Genomic DNA, 22,911 nt, shown 5'->3' with positions numbered 1-22,911 from the left:
TTAGCATGGTAAGTTGCAACTACAGTAGGAACATTTGAATCAGTAGAATTTATGAAGATGTTGATTCATGAAAGCCCCACTGAGTCTGTGGGCCTACTCTGTTGTGATTTACTGCACTAAGCAACATAATTTCAGCACTATTTGATTAAATAAACATTTGTTAGTTGCCTGAAATGATTTGGTGCTCTTGGAGGCTGGAATGTCCTTTCAATGACAGGAAACAGTCTTAGGTGTATTAGGATTATTGGCTATGGCAGGAGGGTTTGGGTTGACCATCACTAGACCTTCAGTGTAATGAGCTGGATTGGTGTTGGCCATGGCCAGGCAATTCTGGCGCCAGTGGTTGTAAGTGGCCAGAGTAACTTCTAGTATCTTGGTCCATTCCTCCCGGGAGAGCAAGGTTATTAGTAGGGATAAAAGGTCCAGAATGTTGGGTCCATGAGTGGCTATAATGCGTTCAGCCAATTCTACATAGGCCTGTGGACTCTCTTTGTAAAGAGATCTGAGGTGGTAAATGGGGTTTGTACATAAACAAGATGGTTGCCGAGAGGAACTTGGAGAAGAGGGAAGGCCATGGCTGGGCCTCCTGATGCACCATATTCATCTGGATCATATCGTTGAGGGGCTCGCCTGCGGCGGACAGGAATTCTTTGGGAGGAAGAATCCTCAGGGGATGTATAAAGGATTGTTGAAGGGGTTGACTCAGCTGAAGGGCCAGTCAGTGGAGGAGAGCCTGCTTCCATAGCTTGTTCGTTCTGGCCTAGCGGTTGAGGCAGGGGAGGGGGTGACGGTAGAGTGGTAGAATATGGAGTAGGGAATTCTTCTTCAGAGTGGCATGGCAGCAGACTCAAAGGATACACTGTTGGGGAGGAAAGGAATATTGCAGGGGCTGAGGGCGTTACAATAATTTAAGACAAGGGGTAGCCGTGGCACTAAGATCAGGTTTCGTGCAAATGCCAAGATGGACACTGAGACTCAGAAACGTTTGTCCATAGGGAAATTCCTCTTCAAGAAAAATAAGATTCAAGTAGTTCATTAAATAGTTAAGAACAGTTCTAACGCTTCCTGTGGGAGGCCATCATGGAAGGTCTTGCCCTAGGTAATATTTGGGCTATTTGTTAGTACAAATAGCCTTTTCCCTAGGAAGCTGGGCTGAGGGCGAAGGCCAGGTCTGTTTGCATGGATGCCTTGCTGAGTTTTTTTTCCTGGGCTTTCTTTTTGTCTCCTGACCACATGGCCTGGGGGTGGGGCCTAGGGGTGGGACTTCCTGCTTTAAAAGAGCGTGTCCCAGGACCCAGGACCCTTTTCCCTAGGAAGCCGAGCTGAGGGCAAAGGCCAGGTCTGTTTGCATGGATGCCTTGCTGAGTTTTTTTTTTCCTGGGCTTTCTTTTTGTCTCCTGACCACATGGCCTGGGGGTGGGGCCTAGGTCTTCCTGCTTTAAAAGAGTGTGTCCCAGGACCGCACGCCTAATGGCGCGCAAAATTCTCAAATTTTGTATCTGGCCTTAATATGGTAAATAGGAAAGCCAATTAGATTTGCATAAGCCTGGGAGTCTGGAAAGTTTTAAGGATCAGATCGTACTTTTGCACTATTAAAGAGCAGGCCGGGTAGGTGGGGCTCATCAGCCATGGAAGGCAGCCCATCTAGGAGAAGGAAAACTCCAATTTCAAACCTCCACTGCCTTGTGGCTATATCCACTCATGGAAAAGGCTTCAGGAGTTAACCTCGAGGCAAAATCCGGAGCTGGAGTCCCGAAGGCAGCATGTGTCGTTCTGCCAAATCCTGTGACATTGCTGGAACCAGTTGTATTGGCTCTTGCCTTTCCATTGGATCATTTCAGCAATGTGGAGAGGGGGGATCTGCTGCTTGGGTAACAGCCTATCCTCCACATTACCTTACCCGGGCTTCATGTTCTGGAGAGGACACTCCTCAATTCAGAGCATGTTACCATAGCCTCTTGAGACTGAAGGATGCCTATGATTGTTTGTACATAAGTCAATAAGGCATTTCTTTGTAAGTTTTGGAACACCAACTTCTTGAAATTCTGTAACACACAATTACAGTGGTGCCTTGACTTACAAAATTAATCCATATTGGAACAGTGGTCGTAACTTGAAATTTTCATAAGTCGAAGCACCATTTCCCATTGAAATGCATGGGAATGGGATTAATCCGTTCCAGCATTTCAAAAAATTACCAATACAGTAATAATAATTAAAAAATTAAAGCACACAGAAAGCCCCATCGGAAGGTGCTGGGGCTTTAAAAAAACAACCAAAAATAAACAGAGCAAGCCACGAGAGCTGTAAAATACAAACAACCCCAAAAAATAAACATCGAGCAATCCCCACGCTGGGACTGCAGAAAACAACACAGCACAGAAACATAACCCCCCTCAGCCAAAACCCACCCTGGAAAACCCACCCAGAAGTTTTTAAAAAGGAAAAAGCAGCACCTTTCCAGGCAGACTGAAGCCTCCTCCGATGGCACTCACTCCCTGGTGGGGAACCGCCTCCTGCACCGCTGCCGCATGCCCCATCCACGGAGGAGCCCCTTCCACCCGCGCGCCTTTGGCTGCCCTTACTCATGAGTAGACCCGTGCCTTCTGTGGGCCTTACTCATGAGTAGACATGCACCTTTGGCTGCCCTTACTCATGAGTAGACCCACACCTTTGGTGGGCCTTACTCATGTGTAGACCCCTGACTTTAGTGGGGCTTACTCATGAGTAGACCCGCACCAGGGATGGGCAGGGAGCGCACCAGCTTCCTGCACTTCACGGCGATCTGGAGCTGCCCCCTCCTCTCCTTTCTCCTCCTGCCCTGCAGAAGTAAAAAATTTCTCTGACCCCCTGTTCTAACCGTTTGGGCGAAAGAGCTACAAATAAGCAGCCTTTTCGCCACCAACGGTTTGAATTTTCTGCCCTTTCCCCTGCCTTTTTCTGTTCTTAGGTCGAAGCTCTGGCCGCAAGTTGAAGCAAAATTTTGAAGCCGAAGGTTTTCACAACTCAAAATTTTCATAGGTAGGGGTGTTCCTAAGTCGAGGCACCACTGTAAGTGGCGTTTCCCCTAGAGGGCCCAAGACTGGCTTACTTTTAAAATTCCCAATTTCCTTATCAGAAGTCTAATCCCCGCAGGTTTCTCACCCTAGCCTTGCCAAATCAGGATTCGGCCTGACACTTCCCTGCCTTCGTTGAGACTAGACCAGAAACAGATTCAGTAATGTCTCACAAATGCTCACTCAATCACACAGTTGTTTTCTGGCCGTGCCCCTCGCGGGGTGATGGAAACACGAACTCAGCCGTCAGACACACTCATGTGTTCGTGTGAACTTCTCTTTCTTTCTGAGACTTCCTCATACACTCCCCTCTCCCTCCCGTGTGCCAACTACTCACCAAGTTGCTTCAGTTTCAGAATGACCAGCCATCTTGGTTCCCTATCAGATATCCAGGGTTACGTTCATGGCGGCTGCATGGTGTCCTCCAGTCAGCGAGAAAACAGCTCCCCTCTGGCATAGTTGCCAGTGAGTGCTGGGGATTCTGATTCATGGCTGACTGGTTTTCACTGGATCTGGGTAGAAGGCAATGTGGCCGTAAGGCAGCACACTTTTCCTGGCAGGCTTTTATGCCTTCGAGCCCCATGTTAGGTGCCAGGCAGAGGCCTGTTCCTCAGACCTGTCTTTAATGAACCAGTCCCTAAGAGCCAATAAGAGATTGAGTTGGGAGATCTGGATAATGTTTCTTTAATCAGCTGAGCAAAGAAATGGGCGGACAGTCTCTTTCCAAACTGCTGCACTTACAAACAAGCAATACCCCTTTTTATACCCTTAAACAGTTATACCATTCCCCCCTGTACCACACATTCTTCTCCCTTCTGTCCATCACATTCTTACAATCTCCTGATCATGAGTTGGCAGTTGCTCACCACCCCCGCCCAGTCCTGTTTGCACATACATAATCCATCATGGAGTCACTTTGGTTCCCTTCAGTTTATTTATGCATGAACTGTTTTTCAAAACCTGAAAGCAATGTACAGTGTATAAAATAACACTTAAGAGTCAGTAGAATAAATTTCTGAAATATAAAGCACAAACAACAAAATATACAGGGTAACAACGTATAATATCATCTTATGACTTCCAATTTGTCACATTCAAGTCATAGTCTTGAATTAGATGGACCAACATAAGTTGAAACAAAAACATCTTGCAGTGTAATATCTTTAAAAATAATCATTTTGCAAGCTCAGGAGCCCATTTGTTAAGGCCTGGTTCCTAATTGGTGAGACTAGCATGTAACACAACATGACTTACACCATAATATTTATTATAATATTCTTGCATTTTCATTTTGCATTGGTGGGTGACCAATTTTGAAGCCTTTTCTAAAAGTTTCCAGTTTAGAATGTTGCAGCTGAACTGGATTTCCATAATGGATCTGGGAAGGTCAGTCAACATCACTGTTGAAACTGACCCTGACAAAAGTCTGTTAGCATAGCAAAGGGTCAGGAGTTTTGGTTGGCAAACAAATTATGCTTTTGTGCAGGCAGTATAGAGAAGGAGACTGATAGAAAAATAGCAGTCCTTTGTGTTACAGCCTCTTGCAAGAAGAAAGAGAATACCAGCAGAGAGGTAAGACATTAGAGTGTAAATTTGATTGATTTGTTTTACTTGGCTTAAAACTGAAACTGATTCAGTTTCGGACTCAATTTGCAGATCTGAATTTGGATTCAATACCCGACACAATTCAATTTATATCAAAATCAAAATTAGGAAATCCAGATTGGTTTGCATTAGAAAATTTAAATGTCTGTAAGTTTTGTTGTTGTTGTTGTTTCATAATTTAAGAACTTTTAGGGTGCTGTAGCTCCTTCTAAAATTACAGTTTCTTACTAGTTTCAAATAGACAGGTCCAATTATTTTTATGCCTTTAAGAACTACTGTTAGTTGCTTAACAATTGCTAAAACAAAATATATTTTCTTTAGCAGGGTACTATGTGTAGTATAGTATGGTGCTTGAGCATTAAAACATAACTTTGTAAACACAAAAAGCAAGGCAGGTTGAAGTCAGAATGAAATACTATAACCTTAAAAACCAGAACAAGATGAGGGTGTAACTGTCCAATAAGGGAGGTGCCACTATATAGTGAAAGTACTAGTACTAAAGTAACAAGCACATACTCAAATAAGCAACTGAGGATTTTTAGATAGGATGCAAATGGATTAGAACAGATTTAGAAAAGGAAAATTGAGATATGATATGAAAGAAAAGCACATGCTAAAAACTATTGTCAAGTCCCAGTAAAGTTAGTTAAAAAAAAACTTGTACTAGGAAGTGCTGGTGGGATTCTTGCCCAGGCCAGATTAAAAACTGGAGGAGTCGGTGGAAGTGAAGGATACATTGTATTAACTCACACATTAAAATTTACATGCAATAAATGACCCACTGCTCAAATAAATTTAACAAGAAAGACAAAAGGAAGATTAGACTAAACTGCTCAAATTAACAGAACATCTTTAGAAGACAGAACATCTTTGGAAGCGAAGACACAGAGACTCAAGACATATCAAAATAGCAACCACCAAATATTTTTATAACTGCAGAAAATCAGAACAGCTGCATAAGAGAAATGAATAGTGCTTCCTCTCTGCAAACACTATGACAAGAAAGTATTGGTTAAAGTGTGGTATTTTGAGTTTACAAGCTAGACCGATCTAGGTCTCTTCTTCCACATAATACCACCAGAGAATTTTCTTCATATAGTGTTCTTTTGCAGCACTTTAGAATCACACTGCCTGTCTCCCTTTTGCTGTCCAAACCACTGGATCAGTCTGAAGCAATTCAGATCAGTGCAATTCAGACCAGAAATTGGCCATATAGATTGCATAGCCCTATTTAAAATTAATAGATTTACAACCAATGTATGTGTTCATCCTAAAGCCTTTCCTTTGCTAATTCCTACTATTTATTTAAAAGGATGTTCACTATTGTTGTTGTTTAGTCGTTAAGTCATGTCCGACTCTTTGTGACCCCATGGAACAGAACAGCGTCATCTTTTAAGATTTTAAATAGTTCTAAGGCCCACTTGACTTTCACTCTCCAGGATGTCTGGCTCAAGGTCAGCAACCATACTATCTGGTTGTCTGGGACATCCAGATTTTTCTAGTATCATTCCTCTGTGTATTCTTACCACCTCTTCTTGATGTCTTCTGCTTCTGTGAGGTCCCTACCATTTTTGTCCTTTATCATTTCCATCTTTGCACAAAAGGTTCCTTTAATAGCTCCAGTTTTCCTGAACAGATCTCTGTTTTTTCCTATTCTATTCCTTTCCTCTATTTCTTTGCACTGTTCATCTAAGAAGGCCCTCTTGTCTCTCCTTGCTATTCTTTGGAAATGTGCATTCAATTTTCTGTAAATTTCCCTATCTCCCTTGCATTTTGTTTCCCTTCTCTTCTCTCCTATTTATAAGGCCCCATTGGACAGCCTCTTTGCTTTCTTGCATTTTTCTTTCGGATGGTTTTTGTTGCTGTCTCCTGTACAATGTTACAAGCCTCCAGGCTTGTAACAGGCACTCTATCCACCAAATCTAGTTCCTTAAATCTGTTCTTCACTTCCACTGTGTATTTGTAAGGGATTTGGTTTAGATTATACCTGACTAGCCCAGTGGTTTTTCCTACTTTCTTCAGTTTAAGCTTGAGTTTTGCTATAAGAAGCTGATGATCAGAGCCACAATCAGCTCCAGGTCTTGTTTTGCTGACTGTATAGAGTTTCTCTAACTTTGGCTGCAGAGAACATAATCAATCTGACTTTGGTATTGCCCATTCGGTGATGTCCATGTGTAGAGTCACCTCTTGTGTTGTTGGATAAGAGTTTGTGATGACCAGCTTGTTCTCTTGACAAAACTCGATTAGCCTTTGCCCTGCTTCATTTTGAACTCCGAGGCCAAACTTACCTGTTGTTCCTTCTATTTCTTGACTCCCTACTTCAGCAATCCAATCCCCTATAATGACAAGAACATCTTTCTTTGATCTCAGTTCTAGAAGGTGTTGTAAGTCTTCATAGAACTGGTCAATTTCAGCCTCATCAGCATGGATGGTTGGTGCATAAACTTGGATTAATGTGATGTTGAAAGGTTTGCCTTGGATTCATATTGAAATCATTCTATCATTTTTGAGATTATAACCCAGTACAGCTTTTCCCACTCTTTTGTTGACTATGAGGGCTACTCCATTTCTTCTACGGGATTCTTGCCCACAATAGTAGATATGATAATCGTCTGAATCGAATTTGCCCATTCACATCCATTTTAGTTCACTGACACCCAGGATGTCAATGTTTATACTTGCCATCTCCTATTTTACCACATCCAGCTTACCACGGTTCATAGATCTTACATTCCAGTACCCTCTCCCAACATTCAGAGTCACCCTGACTCCTCCATACACCGGGGAGCTATCAAAAGTCACAAAACTGCATGCCTTAACTTGCATGCCAACCCTGCCAGAAAGGAATACCCAAACATCCACAGAATATACGGGATCCATTAGAGGCATGAGGTAAGAACCTTATTTTGTACCAGAGCCGCTCTTTTTTTTTTTTACAGGAAACAAATTGTTGTAAACTTTTTGTTTTTTATTAAATATTTTGCAAAAAGTCCAAAGAAATAAAGTCATAAGCAGTTTCCAAAATATAGTTCAAAAGCAGTTCAAATGTTTGTGAACCAAATATACGTTCAACATTTTTAAGTGTATGTCAATTCCAAATCAATTCTCACAAAAAATAAGAAAGCTGTCTTAGATTATTTACATAGAAGCAGAAGTTCAGCATAGGTCCAGAGCGTGCAGAGTAGCAGGACAGCAAGTGTGCATAGCATTCTCCTGAGAAAACAAGGCTAAGCTAAACTTATTCCCCATGGCATTTTTATACCAAGCATCCACCTTCCAGATCTTCCAATGCATTCCACCAATCAGATTCCATTTCACCCTGAAACTTCCAGAAGGGAGTCATTTTTGCTAAAGTAATTTCACTCCTTCCCCTTCCCTTTTCTCAGCTGAAATCAGTTCTTCACTAAGGAGCTTTTAGTACCACAAGAGAGTGTTTTATAACCTTGGAAATTCCATCTCTCACATTGATGACACACAGCGAGCAAAAACCTTCCAATTATCAGGCAATTTTCTTCCTTTTTCTTCTGGTCTACTGTTATCCAACACAAGCGAACAGCCTGAAGTTTCAAAGGTGCTGAAACCGTCATCACCACTTTTGTCTGTCTCTTGACATGGTCACCCTTCCTGAGCTGAAGTCAGCAAACTCAACAGCTAAAGCAAGCAGACATGAGGCTACAAAAGCATTTAAAAAGCATAAATAAAACTTAACACTAAAACCTAACTCTAATACATTTATTAAAACCACAACAAAAAATTATTCCCCATATAGTTCCTACTCTAGCCAAACAAGCAAGCAAGCTGAGGTAGTGCAAGAAACATAGCAGCATACAATGTGTAAGGAAAATACTGAAAGGCATTTATATTTAGTGGAAGTATACAGAATCAATATATTCGCAAAGGCTTTCACGGCCGGGATCTAATGGTTGTTGTGGGGCTTTTTGGGCTCTTTGGCCGTGTTCTGAAGGTTGTCCTTCCTAACGTTTCACCAGTCTCTGTGGCCGGCATCTTCAGAGGACAGCACTCTGTGGTCTGTGCTGTCCTCTGAAGATGCCGGCCACAGAGACTGGCGAAACGTTAGGAAGAACAACCTTCAGAACACGGCCAAAAGAGCCCGAAAAACCCACAACAACTATGCAGAATCAAATGCAAAAGATAAGGATACATGCAAGACATTAGAAATAAATATCTCTGATGATTCAGCCAGAATTCTTCCATTTCCCACCTTCCACAGTCATTCTTCTCCCAAATACATTCATGTTAGGCTGTCTGCTGCCAAATTCTCATGACCTCTAATGTGCTGAACCTTGAAGGTAAAAATTTTTAGTCTCAAACTGTGTCTAAGCAAATGCAAGTTATGATTTCTCAAACATTGATTTCTCATTCATTCTGCTTGCAGCAGAAACTTTCTTCTCCATAAATAAGGTTTTGGTTTAGAATGTAACCATAAAATTGCCACTCTTTATCAACCACAGAATAATTTCTCTCGCTAGGCAGAAATTTCCTGCTAATGAAAGAAATAGGATGAAGATTTCCATCAGGGCCTTTCTGCAACAAAACTACACCCAGGCCAAATTTGGCACCATCAAAATAGGAGTTTCATCTTCAAAGTAACAAAAGCTTGTCTATCCATTGAACTTTCACTGGCATACACTTTTTACACAGATTGGTTAAGAGAGTTGCAATGATACTAAAATAAAGAATGAACTTCCAATATTACCCAGTCAAGCCCAGAAAAGATATGACTTGCTTTTTATTTTGTGGTAGAGCCGTTCTTTCAAGACCATGGCTTTAACTTAGAGCCAAAATTAATTTGGGACTCTTGTTTCTCCCCATTCACCAACCTCTGCAATGCCCTCCCTGATGAAGAGTTCTGCAAGCCTCAAAAGCTATCCTGTTTCTGAGAATCTGGTGGTCTAATACAGGTATTGTCACCTTTGTTTTTGCATCCCCCATTAAAGCTGCTTCCTTGGCAGTCAATGAATTACTGAATACCTACCTGAACAAAATGTCTGCTTACCAGCAGAAAGAAAATGAGGAGGGGTCCAACCTTGTCTCCCCTCTCGGAGGTGAGGGGGTGGAGTGTTCCAGAGTTTCTGTTCAGTTCTATGCACAGGTGGCCCATGACTAGAACAGCACTAGTATCCATCTAAAGGTGAGGTGTCTGCCTGCTCGGTCTGTGAGACACCTTGGTTGTACTTTTATATTATCTAACAGCATTTGTTGCTGACATTTCTCAGTGAGTATGTCCTTGATTTTAAAGCTAGCTATTCAATTACAGTATCTTTCCATACAGAACCGTTAAAAAAACAATAGCAAGGAGAAGATGTTGAGGTTTTCCATGCTTCTGTTCTTTGCTGTCTCAGCAACAACCATCAGTGAAAAGAGACAAAAATGCCTGGAAGGGGCTGGTCACAAGTATAAGCCTACCCCAGAAAATTACTTGCAGGAATGCACCCTATATGCCAAATGTAAGTGCTGCAAAATCTGTGGATGAATATTTGCAAACCTATTTGACAGTCAGCCTCTACATGACCTAACCAGTTCTCCTGCCACTCAGATTACTGTGATGTCCTGGAGGATTTATTCCAATTGAATTTTAATATTAAAATTGTTTATATAAATGCCTGTGCTAAGTACCCCCTTTTTTGATGTCAGCTGAAAATTTCTTTGTGCTTTCATTTAATCTCTATGAACGTATGTGGTTTAGAACACATACAAACTGTATCACTTTCAATGGGAATTACTTCAGGTTGGCCTGTGTATATCTTTTTTATACACTGTCTTGCTTGTACATGGTCAATCAATGTAGTAGGTAATATTCTGTAGTAGATAAATGTAACACAAACAGCCATTGACACATTAGAACACTGGTTCTTAACCTTGGGTTACTCAGGAGTTTTGGACTGCAACTCCCAGAAGCCTTCACCACCAACTGTGCTGGCTGGGGTTTCTGGGAGTTGCAGTTCAAAAACATCCAAGTAACAAAGGTTAAGAACCACTGCATTAGAACATGCAAAGCTTGTAGTTCCCCCATCATGGACGAAAAGTGCTAAATACACTAAAACTACAAAAGTGGCTAAATACAAATATAAAAAATTGTTGTTCATCAAGACAAGATATTCATATTATATCTCATTTCAATATTTATGAAAATCAGTTTAAGAACAGGAGACTGTACTTTTTATGGAATGTAGCTGAAGGAATTAAATCCTACTCACTGCAAGATTTGTTCACTGGAAAGCATACAGAGGATTGCAGCCTAAATCCCTTTGTCAATAGATAGAAAGACACTAAAGTCACTATCTCATATCCAATATTAATAGTTAAACTGAAGTATTTAATGAATAATGTACTTCTGGAATTTTTAATTTCCAAGTTTTTCATTTGAAAAAATCAAAAGGAAAAAGCACCAATTACATTACAAGGACATCTTGCTTTCCATTTTCAAGTACTTATACAAATTCTGAATCTTCAAAACTGTAATGATTTTGAACAATAAACCTTTATTATGAACTGTTTGTTTTTTAATTCCCCACAGCCTCTTGTTGCCACGCAAACATTACAGAGGAACTTATTCATTCTCCCATAATCAAAGTAAATACCACCTACTGGAACAGATGTGGAAATATCAGTAAACTGTAAGCTAATTGTTCCTTTTTCCAAGTGCATTCTGTCTTTTTATTTATTCAGAGGCTCATTGGTTGTGCAGAGAGCCACTAGTATAACTCAAGGGAAAGAGTACAGCATAATGTTGTTGCTGTTTTCTTAAGGCGTGGCGCATATGGCTATAACAGCAGCCTTCAGAAATTCATTTGGTCAAATTTTTCTCAGGATGATGTGCAGTTATTGAACACACAGGACATAAAACAGAAAAAGAAAGGGTGGCCCAGAATCATCCCCTATCTAAATTCAATATTTACATTTCATTGACTTAATATTGCAGCTTATTATTGGTGCAGAATGGAGGACAAAAGTTATTGAGAGATTGAAATTAAAATAGGCAACACTATACTACAGCACTTTCTAAAACAGTACTGTATCTCTTTCTTCTGCAGAGTACATGGCTTACTTTTCCAGATCACAGTTAAAAATTTGATATGTTCATTTATTCATTCTGACACTGGGAACTATAACATGAAGCTTTAATTCAGTTACCAAAATCCCACATCCACTAACAAGAATTATAGGCTGTAATTAATAAAATTGTGGCCATTTTTTACTCCAGTTATAGTGTGTGTGTCTGTTGTTTCAGGGACGGGGCTAGAGCCTCTTTAGCACTAGGCCAACAATCTAGCAGAAGCTACATGTAATGACAATAGTTTTTCATGTAATTAATAATGGTGATTTCTCAAACAACAGGTGTGAGAGTTATATGAAGAAAATAGAGTGCTTTTACCAGTGTTCACCACATGCTGCTCTCTGGGCACATCACCAGTATCCAGGTGCTATTGAGTCGGTTCCTCTATGTCAACACTTCTGTGATGACTGGTAGGTTGGATGTTACACTACACATTTTCTTGTAACAAATCCTTATACACACAGGTATATTCTTGTGTGCATGAAATTTATATTTGCAATTAAATAAAAGCCTTAATTCTTTTGTAAGACCAACAGAAACGGTAGCTGATAAAGTAAAATCAACAAGACTAATTGTGCTGCTTTGTTTTTTTCTGTTGCATTGTTTCCACTGCTGCAATTCACATGAGCAAGAGATAAGGTCTGTGTCAGCCTGTGCAAATGGGGTCTTCAGTACTTAATATAATTTTTGCCTGTTTAAAGGTATAATACTGTACACTTTGGGCTTGTGAATCATAGACAATGCCAGGAGGGAGCAGTGATGAATAAAGTAAAAAATCTCATTCTGCATTTTCAAAACATTGGACATAATTGATGCAGCATTCTGGATTGATGCCTGCTGTTTGGGGTGCCACAATCATATTAACCACCAGAAAAAAACATGAGTGATTCCTCTCGCTGTCGTCTACGTATATATTGTTTATATGACAGCAACTCTGTGAATGACATAGAGCTCATACATGAATAGCTTTGATTTAAGGCTTTTTGTCATGTGATAATAACTCCTTGAAACCCATTTTAAAAATAGAGTGGAGACTGGTAGACAGCATTTTTGGCTTTTTACCAGGTTCTGTAGCTCAAGGTGCCAACTTTTCTGTACTGTATTCCCATCTAGATTAATGAGGTGGCAGTGGTATAATTTATCAGAAACTGGGTTTGGATCCATTTGCTACCAATTTAATCCCATTTTTAAAAAATGAATTTATGTCTAGGTTTGTACTTAGACTGTAGATGTGGTCAAATGGGATTTACCCTCCTGTTTGGTACACTGTGGGCATGGTCTTTACTTTTTTTTCAGTGATCACATGACATAATAGTTGGAGCAAACCAAATAATCCCCAGTGCTTTCCTACCCATATTTTTCTGAGCTCGTTAGTGTTTCCACTTTAATCCCTTTCCACTTTAGTCCCTCTTGGTTCCTTGGATCGCATCCAAGATACCCATTTGCAGTATAAACATTTTATTGCTTAACAGTGTCGGTGAATATACAAAAACTTCAGTGGGCTCAACACAGCTATCAACTTGAGCTTTCACTAACCAATTGTCTTTCAACTCTGGGGTTGCAAATGAATTTACCAACGAGGGTTCACCCCAAACCTCTCCCGGTTGGTCGGCTTTCTTAGGGGTGGTCTCAGGGTAGGGCAAATAGTCCCACAACACAGGTGATGGGCCCATTGACTTTTGGTAGGAATCTTGGATTGTGTGGACATTTCAGGCATAGCTTCCTTCTTCCAACTGTGGGTACATATATACAGTACATTCTAATGGCTCTGGCTCTTCTAGATGCACTGCCACTCCTCTTTTCTCCTTCGTACACCATTCCATTCTCTCCTTCTCTCCCCAAGTTAGATGGTTTGCTCACTGGCTTACTTTTTTGTCATCTCTCTATCTCAGATAAGGGCACTTTCATATTTACCATTTTATGACTCCATGGGTCCTCCAGCTCTAGCCAACCCCAACCCAAGGATATGTCTTCCTCCCTTTCATTTTCTCTTGTGTCCTCTTTTTATCTTTCCACCTCTTCTATATCTTCCCCCTATCTAATCCCTCTTTTATATCCTCTTCTATCTCTTCCTCTATCACCACCCCCTCCTTGCTACTCATAATCATCAAGATTTCCACTATTGGAGGTTCTTTTCCCACCCTTATTTTACCACCTTGGTTCTCTTCTATTTTCCCACTCTGATTGTCCCACACTTTGACTTATGATATGGCTGGTAGTAGGGTATAAACCATTCCGTATCTCTCCTCCATAGATTCATGAAAGGGTGGCTCATTCTTGGCTCCCTCAACTGTGGGTTGCTCCAGCTCACAATTGGAGTCTTCTACCTTTTTTGTTGGTAAGAGCACTTTGGGCTGGTCCATTTTCAGTGTGTGTGATCACCGGAAAGGAACATAAAGCAAGCAATCTACCTGTCAAGACTCCCTTCAGTGCAAATTTCCAATATCGTGAATGGCTTAATAAGAGAGACACTTCAGGGTATTGGCAAATTAAATACTTCCTCTGCTCCATAGCCATAATGCAGAACATCTTTAGAAGTAAACTAATGACATGGCTATTTAGGCAGCCTTTCCCTCCTGCTGTATTTTAATATCTATATTTTTACATCCTGGATTTTTGTATGTTGTTGGATTTATTATTTTTAAACTTTGTTATGTCACCCAGAGTAGACTATCTGTCTCGATGGGTGGGGTATAATCTAATAAAATAAATAAATTAAAAAACACATTTTCACTATCCTAATAGAGACTAAATTTTTTTAACTTCCTCTGCTCCTTCATTCAAAAGAGGAGGAAGTGTTTAATTTGCCAATATCCTGAAGTAGCTCTATTATTAAGCCACTTCATGATATTGGAAATTTCCAGTGGAAAGAGCCAGACCAAATAGGATTGCATGAGCTCTGATATGCCATTTGGATGCAACAATTGTGCCAAATGGCATATCACATGTCTACCCAACCCCAACCAACCTTATTTAGCCCACACCAGACCACTCTAAAAGATCCTGTACAGACAAGCCTGATGTTTCCCTAGCAGAAGCTGCAAGGCTGTTTATTAGATACATGCTAAAAATCTATTTAACATTCTACAGGGTTACTAAGAATAGTACTTTTTTTCCTCCCCCGTTCTGCAGATATCCTTGCTTGAAAATCTCCTGCTCTTTATAAAAATTGGTTTTCACAGTGCTCTGAGGGAGCAGGAATTTGACTTAAAAGGATTTAAGGAACTTCTGTTCCTCTTCCTGTTGGCTCAAGACTGCTTGCTTCCTACAGCTCATGTTTCAGCATGTATATGGGCTTTGGAGACCGTTAGGGGCAGATTCCCTTTCCAACCCACCTGCCAAATTGTTCTTGGACAATTACAGAGGAAATTGTGAACTTGACATATTTAATAACTCCCAGCACTGACATAAGAATTTGTTTTAAATAAAACCAGATATTTGGTGAGGCAAGAAATCTGACTTTGAGAGAGTTAGTACATTGCTTTTTGTTATTAGTCAATTTCTCTGATGCACTACACCATATGATTTTCCTCCAGATGTCTTCTTTTTACAGACTCTCTTTACAGTTTGAAATAACAAACTGGGTTATTTCAAGCACCTTTTTAAAACGAAGGCCAAATCATGACATAATTTATTATGGCTACATACAAGTTCCTCTAGTAAAGACAAAGCTTCACTTTAACTTCAATTTCAACATACTGTTGTCCTTTTTCTTTAAATAAGATTTAGGAGGTAAGTGAAAGGAGCTTAGACTGATGGAAGAGGATACTAGAGTTAATTAAGAGTTTTTTACTTTGTTAAATTATGAAACCTCAGTCAAGGACCTGTCATGGATGCAAACCTGTTCATCCTTATTTGGCACTATGGGCATCATTAGGATAGACTTTTGACTATAAACTGCACAAAATAAGAGTGCATGCAAGCAGAAATTGTTCAATGATAACTTCAGCAAAAGATGGAAAAGCAATTTAGCTGTTATTGAAATGGAAAAGCTGACTGAGCTTTTCCTGTCACCATGTTACATATTATGTACCCAACACAGTATCTGTCACGTTACTACATCCTGTTCTCACCACTACCACCCATAGATTTTCCCTATAACATACATGACCGGGGGAAGGGACTAGAACTGCACAAAAAGAACAGTGGAGAAGGGAAGCCTAGAAGAGTTTGGGTTTTCTTCCCCAATGCTGCCTTTTTTATTTTTATTTTCTTTTTTCTTTTCTCTCTCTCCCCCCCCCCTTTTTGGCAGTGCAGTTTCCCTTCCACTTGATACTGTTTTTTGCTGTATCTTTTTTCTGTGTTTACATACGTGCATGTCTTCCTTTTCTCTGGCAAAACCAATTTCCAATTTCTTTGTCTATATATACTATTCCTTTCCCCTCTAGTTTCCATTTTTCTTCTCCCTGTCTCTATGCACATGTAAGAAGAGAGATGGCAAACCCTCTGAGAGACACAAAGGACACCTGCACACATGGGGTGTGTGGGAAGGATGACAGTATTTTGTAATTTGCCATGCTTCTCAACCACAGACATTTTGCAATTGAACCTTGAATTTCCAAATGGGCCCACCATAGCTAGAGGCATGTGAGACTTGTACTAAGGTGATGGGAAAGAGTGTATCTCAGGGGTATCTCCAGTGCCATTGTTAAGGTTCATGTAAATATATTTCAGGTTCAGTAAAGCTGTGCTAACATTTAATTTGTACCAAAATATAAGAGGCAAAATTAATTTTCATAGATATTTCACTTCCTTTTGGGTGCAAACAAGCAAAATGTGGTTTTAAGGAACTTGATAACAAATGAGGAAGTTATTTGAGAGAGGTGGTCTTAATTTTAAAATCTCACAACTCTTGTAAATTGCTGAGAAAAGTCAGCTGTTACAGTAGCCTTTTTCTTCATGGAGTTGGTATTCCAATTATAATTTTCATTGCCAAACAGAAAGCATTAAAAGTGAGATATATCTGCAGCAACTTAAACATTAGAATATGTTAATTGCCATAATACCATTATCTGAGGTAATATCTGCATCTTTAATTTTATCTAGAGGGTTCTTAAATGAAACATAATTTCAAAACTGTTATCTTGGAATGAGACCTGCCAGTAGACACACCATTTATTTATATATTTAAAATTTTTATACCCTGCCTTTCTCTTCAAGAGGACCCAAGATGAACTAGAGTAGAGCTATGTAAGCAATGAGATTTACATAAGCTTGACTCTCAATTCAACAATTGATTCAATGGGTCTGTTATAATTAGGATGTGTGTTGGATACTGTATAGGCCTTACTAAGCAACTAACCCTCTTATAGACACCATCTAATGTCAAACAGAATTAATAGTACTGAGACACAAAGTGGACACTTTGTTCCTGATGTGCTGACAACAAAAACTAGGTCATACTGTTAAAAGGTCAAATGGGATTTGCCCTGGCAAAGATGAACAAGAAACAGGTTGACTAGCCAAAAGGAAAATAAACAACTCTGCCAGAGTAAGAGTGCCTCACCCTCATAATGTTTTCCAGTATGTATGACACTATGGCCATGACATCTGATAAAATGTTGGCCTAAAGTTTGCTTTTTGACATGGTGATGGTACAGTATTCCAACATGGCATGAAGAATTTGTCCAAAATTGCCAGCAAAGGGCTAAAAAGAACTGGCATATAAACCTGTGGAAAAATACTATACTGTGCTATACAAATCAGGAGATTTATATTCCACTTATTCAACTTTATACTCAAGCTATATATAAACAATTGGTGTAAAGATGAAGCCATAGACTAACACGGTGACCTATTTCCCCCCCTACACATATAGATGTACTTTTGTGGTCCAATGATACACTACAACAGTTCCAGAATCATTAAGTGTACCCTTAGGTATGATCTTTGTTTGCAAGAGTTTCTGCTTTGAAATACAATTTGTGTAAATGTGTTTTTCTTTAAGAATTCATCATTAGGAGAAAGCAAAGCCAGTGTATTGTTATTGATAGTGTGGATTTTTGGGAAGCAATTGCCAAATTTGCTTCCCAATATGCCAAATGAAGAAACTCCATATATTTTGTTTTGAGGTAAATCAATGGAAGGAAATATTTTCCACATAAACTGCATGGCTTCCTCTGTGTTGTATGGGATGGTAGAAACACAAGCAAGATTATTATCTTTTGTTTATTTTTCTCTTTACTCTGTAGGTTTGAAGCCTGTAAAGATGATCTCACTTGTGTTAACAACTGGTTGACAGACTGGCAAATTGATGAAAAAGGAGAAAACCACTGTAAAAATGAATGCATCCCCTACAGAAAGGTTGTATATAATATGTATACTAAATAGAAGGCAGGATAGAGTCCTGAATTCAACATCAGTGTTCTAATCTAACAAATATTCCTTTAGTGAGAAAACCTACCTATTCAGTCCTTTCCAAAATTCTGGTATTCTTTAATAGATCTTATATACAGTATTCAGTATTCCTACAGAAGCAAAGGAAACTGAAATTTCTGTTGAGGTTGGCCCACACAGCTAAATACAAAAGCAATTAAACTCCAAAAGGAATAGAATTTGACAGTACACTGAGGATAGAAGGTCTGTTTCAGTATTTTTCCAAACCATTTAGCCTTTCAATACAGCTATTAGCAGCTTTCTGTATGATATGTGCAAATAGCTGAAAAGACTGGTGGAAAATCATTGTCTTATTGGAAACAGTTTGTTCATGCTGCTAGATCTTGTACATGCCATCTAAATCTTGCCAGATAAAATGCTGACCTGGAATTTGCTCTTTGACACAGCTGTGTTAACAGCATTCAAAGGTGGTAGGAAAATGTGGCCCAAATTGCCAGCAAAGAGCTGACAAGAATTGATCCTATGGGAAAATGTGCGTGCGCGATAGTATTCATGCAAGTGGTTTGTGCCCTTTCATGGGGTCCCTGCTGCATGACTGATCACATACCAGTTGTAAAATTGGTTGTGCAACCAGGTGTGCCACTGACACCCTGCCAAGGTTTGCCAACCACTTGCACAAATATAGTAGTTGTGCAGATAATTTATTTGGCAGGATTCTAGGCACAATCTTTAGACTGGATAATTTAAATGTTACCATCTTTGTCTGCCCAACTCCTAGATGTATGCCAATGGAACTGACATATGCAAGAGAATGTGGGGCCATTCCTTCAATGTTAGCGATTCCACCTGCCTCTGCCTGCAAATGGATGAAATGGATGACAAGGCAATCAAGCTAATTGAAGAGAGGTTCTCCAGTAACAGCAGCAGCAATAGCAGTGGCAGAAGTGAAGAAGACCATTACTGTCTCCAGAAGATGGAGAAAAGGAGGGAGATGAAGAAAATGAAAGAAGAAGGCATGGAGACATCCTGAGTTCTGAGGTTTGGTGGAGGGGAGAAGCATATTCATGTTATTTCTCTATTAAATTAAAACCCTGCCATGATCTTAAAAATGTTTCAGGGTAGCTGATAACCACTGAACCATGAAAACAAAGCAGTCACAAAAAATTAAGAATTACATCTTAAAACCCCAGATAAAACATGTACAAATCAGTATTTTAAAAACCAATGGTAATTAAAAGCCCTGTCTAATAAACGTATCTTCATTTGGTAGCAGAAACTTAAATACTGTAAAGTGAGAAGGTTTCTGTTTCATTGAAGAGACCTCACCTAAGGTGTTGGCACTTTCTATGCATTTTGACCAATTAGTAGCAGCCCATGTTGGAAGTCAGATAACTGCCTTTTCATCAGAAAATTCCCAGAGAGCAAACAAGGTACAGGAAAGATGGTATTTAAGGAGGTACCTCATATCCAAACCATTTAGGATGCTATAGGCAATAATAAATACAATTAGTGGTGTAGCCAGTGGCATAGAGTGGTCGTATAGACCAGATGGGTGGGGTACAAATCAAATAAATAAAATAAATGAAAATAAAATAGTGACAAATTTGAGCATGCAAATGCTATTTATAATAGTCCTTGCAGTCATCGTGCTCCACTCTGCCCAGAAGAGTCCAAAATCACAAGCTACCAGATTGGTTCATAACAACAAAGGAGGAACAGTTATTTGCAAGGCTAGTAGCTCTTAGTTGTTTGCTCAAGATTAAACCAAATAGTCAAATACCTGATGCTGTAACAGGAAAATCTTGCAGCAATATACTGATGCTAGAAAAAATCAAGTTATCTCAACTGCTATAACAAATGTAGCTAAGCTCAGAAGAAACAGGGAAGCCAGAAAGGCAACATCATTGTCCATGCTACTCAGAAAGTCCCAGGGTTTTGACCTTGTGAGCTTTAGCTCTACTACACCACTGTTAGTAACATACAGGTGCTTGCAATTACATTTGTAAATTATTCTAAAATGGGTGTAAGACACTCACACATAGGAGTTCCCATGAGAACAGGATGCATACAATTGTGCTTTGGGATGCATTGAAACCTTTAGGTACTCTTCAGTAATATTTATGAAGGCTTTCACAGCTGGGATCTAATGGCTGTTGTGGGTTTTTCGGGCTCTTTGGCCGTGTTCTGAAGGTTGTTCTTCCTAACATTTCCTCAGTCTCTGTGGCTGGCATCTTCAGAGGACAGCGCTCTGTGCTTTGGTCCAGAGCACAGAGTGCTGTCCTCTGAAGAGGCCAGCCACAGAAACTGGCAAAATGTTAGGAAGAACAACCTTCAGAACACAGCCAAAGAGCCCGAAAAACCCCACAACAACCACTCTTCAGTAGCATCTACATAGATCTTATTGCAGTAATTTCACTTTAGCCACACAGCCACATTAGCCACAGCCATGCGTGTCTGGTTAGGCCAAAGCGTGGGTTGCTGTGGCCATCTGTTCTTGGCTTTGGTGTAATCATGTTGGTCTGGACTGCTCTCTCCATTTCAAAGAAGATGTTAATTAAAAAGCAGAATAAATCAACTGCAAGCTTCATCCCTTAACTCAGTGTCTCATAAAATTACAGAGCCTGCTAATTGATACACATTTGGCCAAAGGACTAGTGCACCTAAAAAATGCAATAAATTTCAGATTTATAGAACTAGGTTCTTTCGGGACTTTTTCTGAGGTCTGTTCAGCAATATCAGTGCTGAATGAATTGCCATGGCAACCACCCTCAGCAGTTTGATCCCAGCCTCTCAATTTATGAAAAGGTTCCAGGCTGGCTCTCAGGATTCACAGCTGTTCCTGCTTGTTACCTTTGGGAAGCTTCCCTGAATTTTAACCCTGAAATGGGGCTGTAGTGGTGCTTTCTCTCACTGATTAGTTACTTGGCAAAAACATACTATCTGTTAGTTTGATCTTTGTAGGCCATGGTTTTGATCTATTCTCTTAGAAACAAAATTCTAGCTGCTGAATCCTAATGGGTTCTTTTACTGTTTAAATACCTGAAATTCTAGCCACAAAGGCTGCTGTGTTATCCTACACAGCTGTTTTTAAAAACAAGTAAGAAAAGGCAAACCCTGGCAGGTCTTCTTGAAGGCATTCACTGCCAGGATCTGATGGCTGTTGTGGGTTTTTTGGGCTCTATTGAACCAGAGCAGAGACAGAGTTCTGACTCCTGTCCTCTGAAGATGCTGGCCAAAGAGACTGGTGAAACGTTAAGAAGAACAACCTTCAGAACACGGCCAAAGAGCCCGAAAAACCCACAACAACCACCTGGCAGGTCTGTTTAAAAATAATTCAGAATTGCTGAACTTTCCCCCTTATTTCTGATTCTGTTCATCTGATAAGTCCAAATAATTGTAGTTCATGTGTTAAACTGATGAGGTGCTTACTGGGAAATGAGTATTTTTTTTATTTTATTAAAAAAAAGCGTAGATGTATTCTTGAAGGCAGAGCACAGACAGAGTTCCTACTCCTGTCCTCTGAAGATGCCAGCCACAGAGACCGGCGAAACATTAGGAAGAACAACCATTAGAACACGGCCAAAGAGCCCGAAAAACCCACAACAACCAAAAGGCATAGAATTTTGAACACCTCGTTAGTCATTGAATAAAGCTATTGTAAATGTAATGTGCACAGGAAGTATTACCTTTTGTTTCTTTGTTCATTTCCTGCAGTGTCTTAGAAGTTCCAGGACTCTTTTACCTGCCAGGTAATCTCCCTGAAGATCACCAGAATTGATGCTAAGCCTGGCATGAGGCAACTTCTGTCTTAGCAGAAATCAGAATCTGCACTGGTCAATCTTTCCCATTGTTCTACTAACCAGAAACAAACAACTACATTTAATCCAACATATCATTTGTGTTATCTGTTATTTTAATACAATAATGCCACCATTTGCCATAGGCTTTTGTAGACTGTGTGGCACTTTGTCAGATGCATCTGATGAAACACATCTGATGAAATGGATTACAGTCCACAAAAGCATGCACTAAATAAAATATACTACTCTTTAAGATGCTACAAGACTTTGTTTTTGCTGCAGTAGACTAGTGGAAATAACCCCAGATGGTCATTCTTTTGTTGACAAAAAATCAGCCAGTCATAGACATAAACCAACTTTTAAGAAAGCATGTTGCTGAAATGCTACTATGCTCAACAGAGTTATAGGCTGATCTCTTTCAAAGACTATGTGTGGATGGGAACAAGGGCGATGAAAGAAAATCTTTGAGATGACTACTGTAGTCAGTAGCACAGATGAACACAAAAGCTGTATGTTCAGCTATAGCAGAAACATCAAAGACTTCTTTGGCTACAGTGTCATTTTCCAAGGAAGTGTGTGCCTTTGTAGAATGGTAGTTTCTGCACTTTATACCAATTACATCTTTCCAGTCTTGTTACCCAATCTGGCAAGCTCCTCAGGTTTGTTTAATGTTTTAGAAACAAGTTTGTACTTTTCTCAAAATTCTGTTTCATTCACATTGTATTTTCACATAAGCCTCAGATGTCCCTGGCTGTCTTTTAAGTGTTCTCTGTTCATTCCTTGCCACTTATTTGAGCAATTTCTGCAGTGACCTTGGTGTACTATTCTAAGGGAAGTACCTACCATGTTCTGAACCTCTTTTTCTAGTGGTTTTCATAGTAAAACATCATGTTCTCTATGTATTACTACTGAGCAATCCTAAAAATATTGTCTCTACAATCAGCTCTACATAAATCTTTTTGTTTGATAAAAAGCTGGTAGCCACAGAGAGCAAAAAATGTGGAAAGCATTAGGACAGGCTACATTTATAGAATGA

General features: G+C 39.8%; 1 protein-coding gene across 3 annotated transcripts; it reads left to right on the top strand.

The window, feature by feature from the left end:
• Positions 1-4,489: 4,489 nt before the first annotated feature.
• On the top strand, positions 4,490-21,967 carry LOC110073776 (riboflavin-binding protein). 3 transcript variants are annotated; one of them, XM_020783354.3, is made up of 8 exons: positions 4,490-4,628; positions 9,528-9,583; positions 9,955-10,129; positions 11,200-11,299; positions 12,021-12,149; positions 17,931-18,042; positions 18,854-19,088; positions 21,790-21,967. In XM_020783354.3, the coding sequence occupies exons 3-8, from the start codon at positions 9,985-9,987 to the stop codon at positions 21,795-21,797; spliced, it is 729 nt and encodes a 242-aa protein (XP_020639013.3). In that variant the 5' UTR covers positions 4,490-4,628; positions 9,528-9,583; positions 9,955-9,984; the 3' UTR covers positions 21,798-21,967. The 3 variants fall into 3 exon arrangements, with proteins under 3 accessions (XP_020639013.3, XP_020639011.3, XP_020639012.3); XM_020783352.3 differs by having other exon boundaries at positions 18,854-19,113; XM_020783353.3 differs by having other exon boundaries at positions 9,940-10,129; positions 18,854-19,113.
• Positions 21,968-22,911: the final 944 nt, after the last annotated feature.

This window comes from Pogona vitticeps, chromosome 4, assembly GCF_051106095.1.
Source record: "Pogona vitticeps strain Pit_001003342236 chromosome 4, PviZW2.1, whole genome shotgun sequence".
In the NCBI taxonomy this organism is placed as follows: Eukaryota; Metazoa; Chordata; class Lepidosauria; order Squamata; family Agamidae; genus Pogona; species Pogona vitticeps.
Note: the sequence above shows the minus strand (reverse complement) of the source record. Positions and strands in the feature narration are given on the sequence as shown.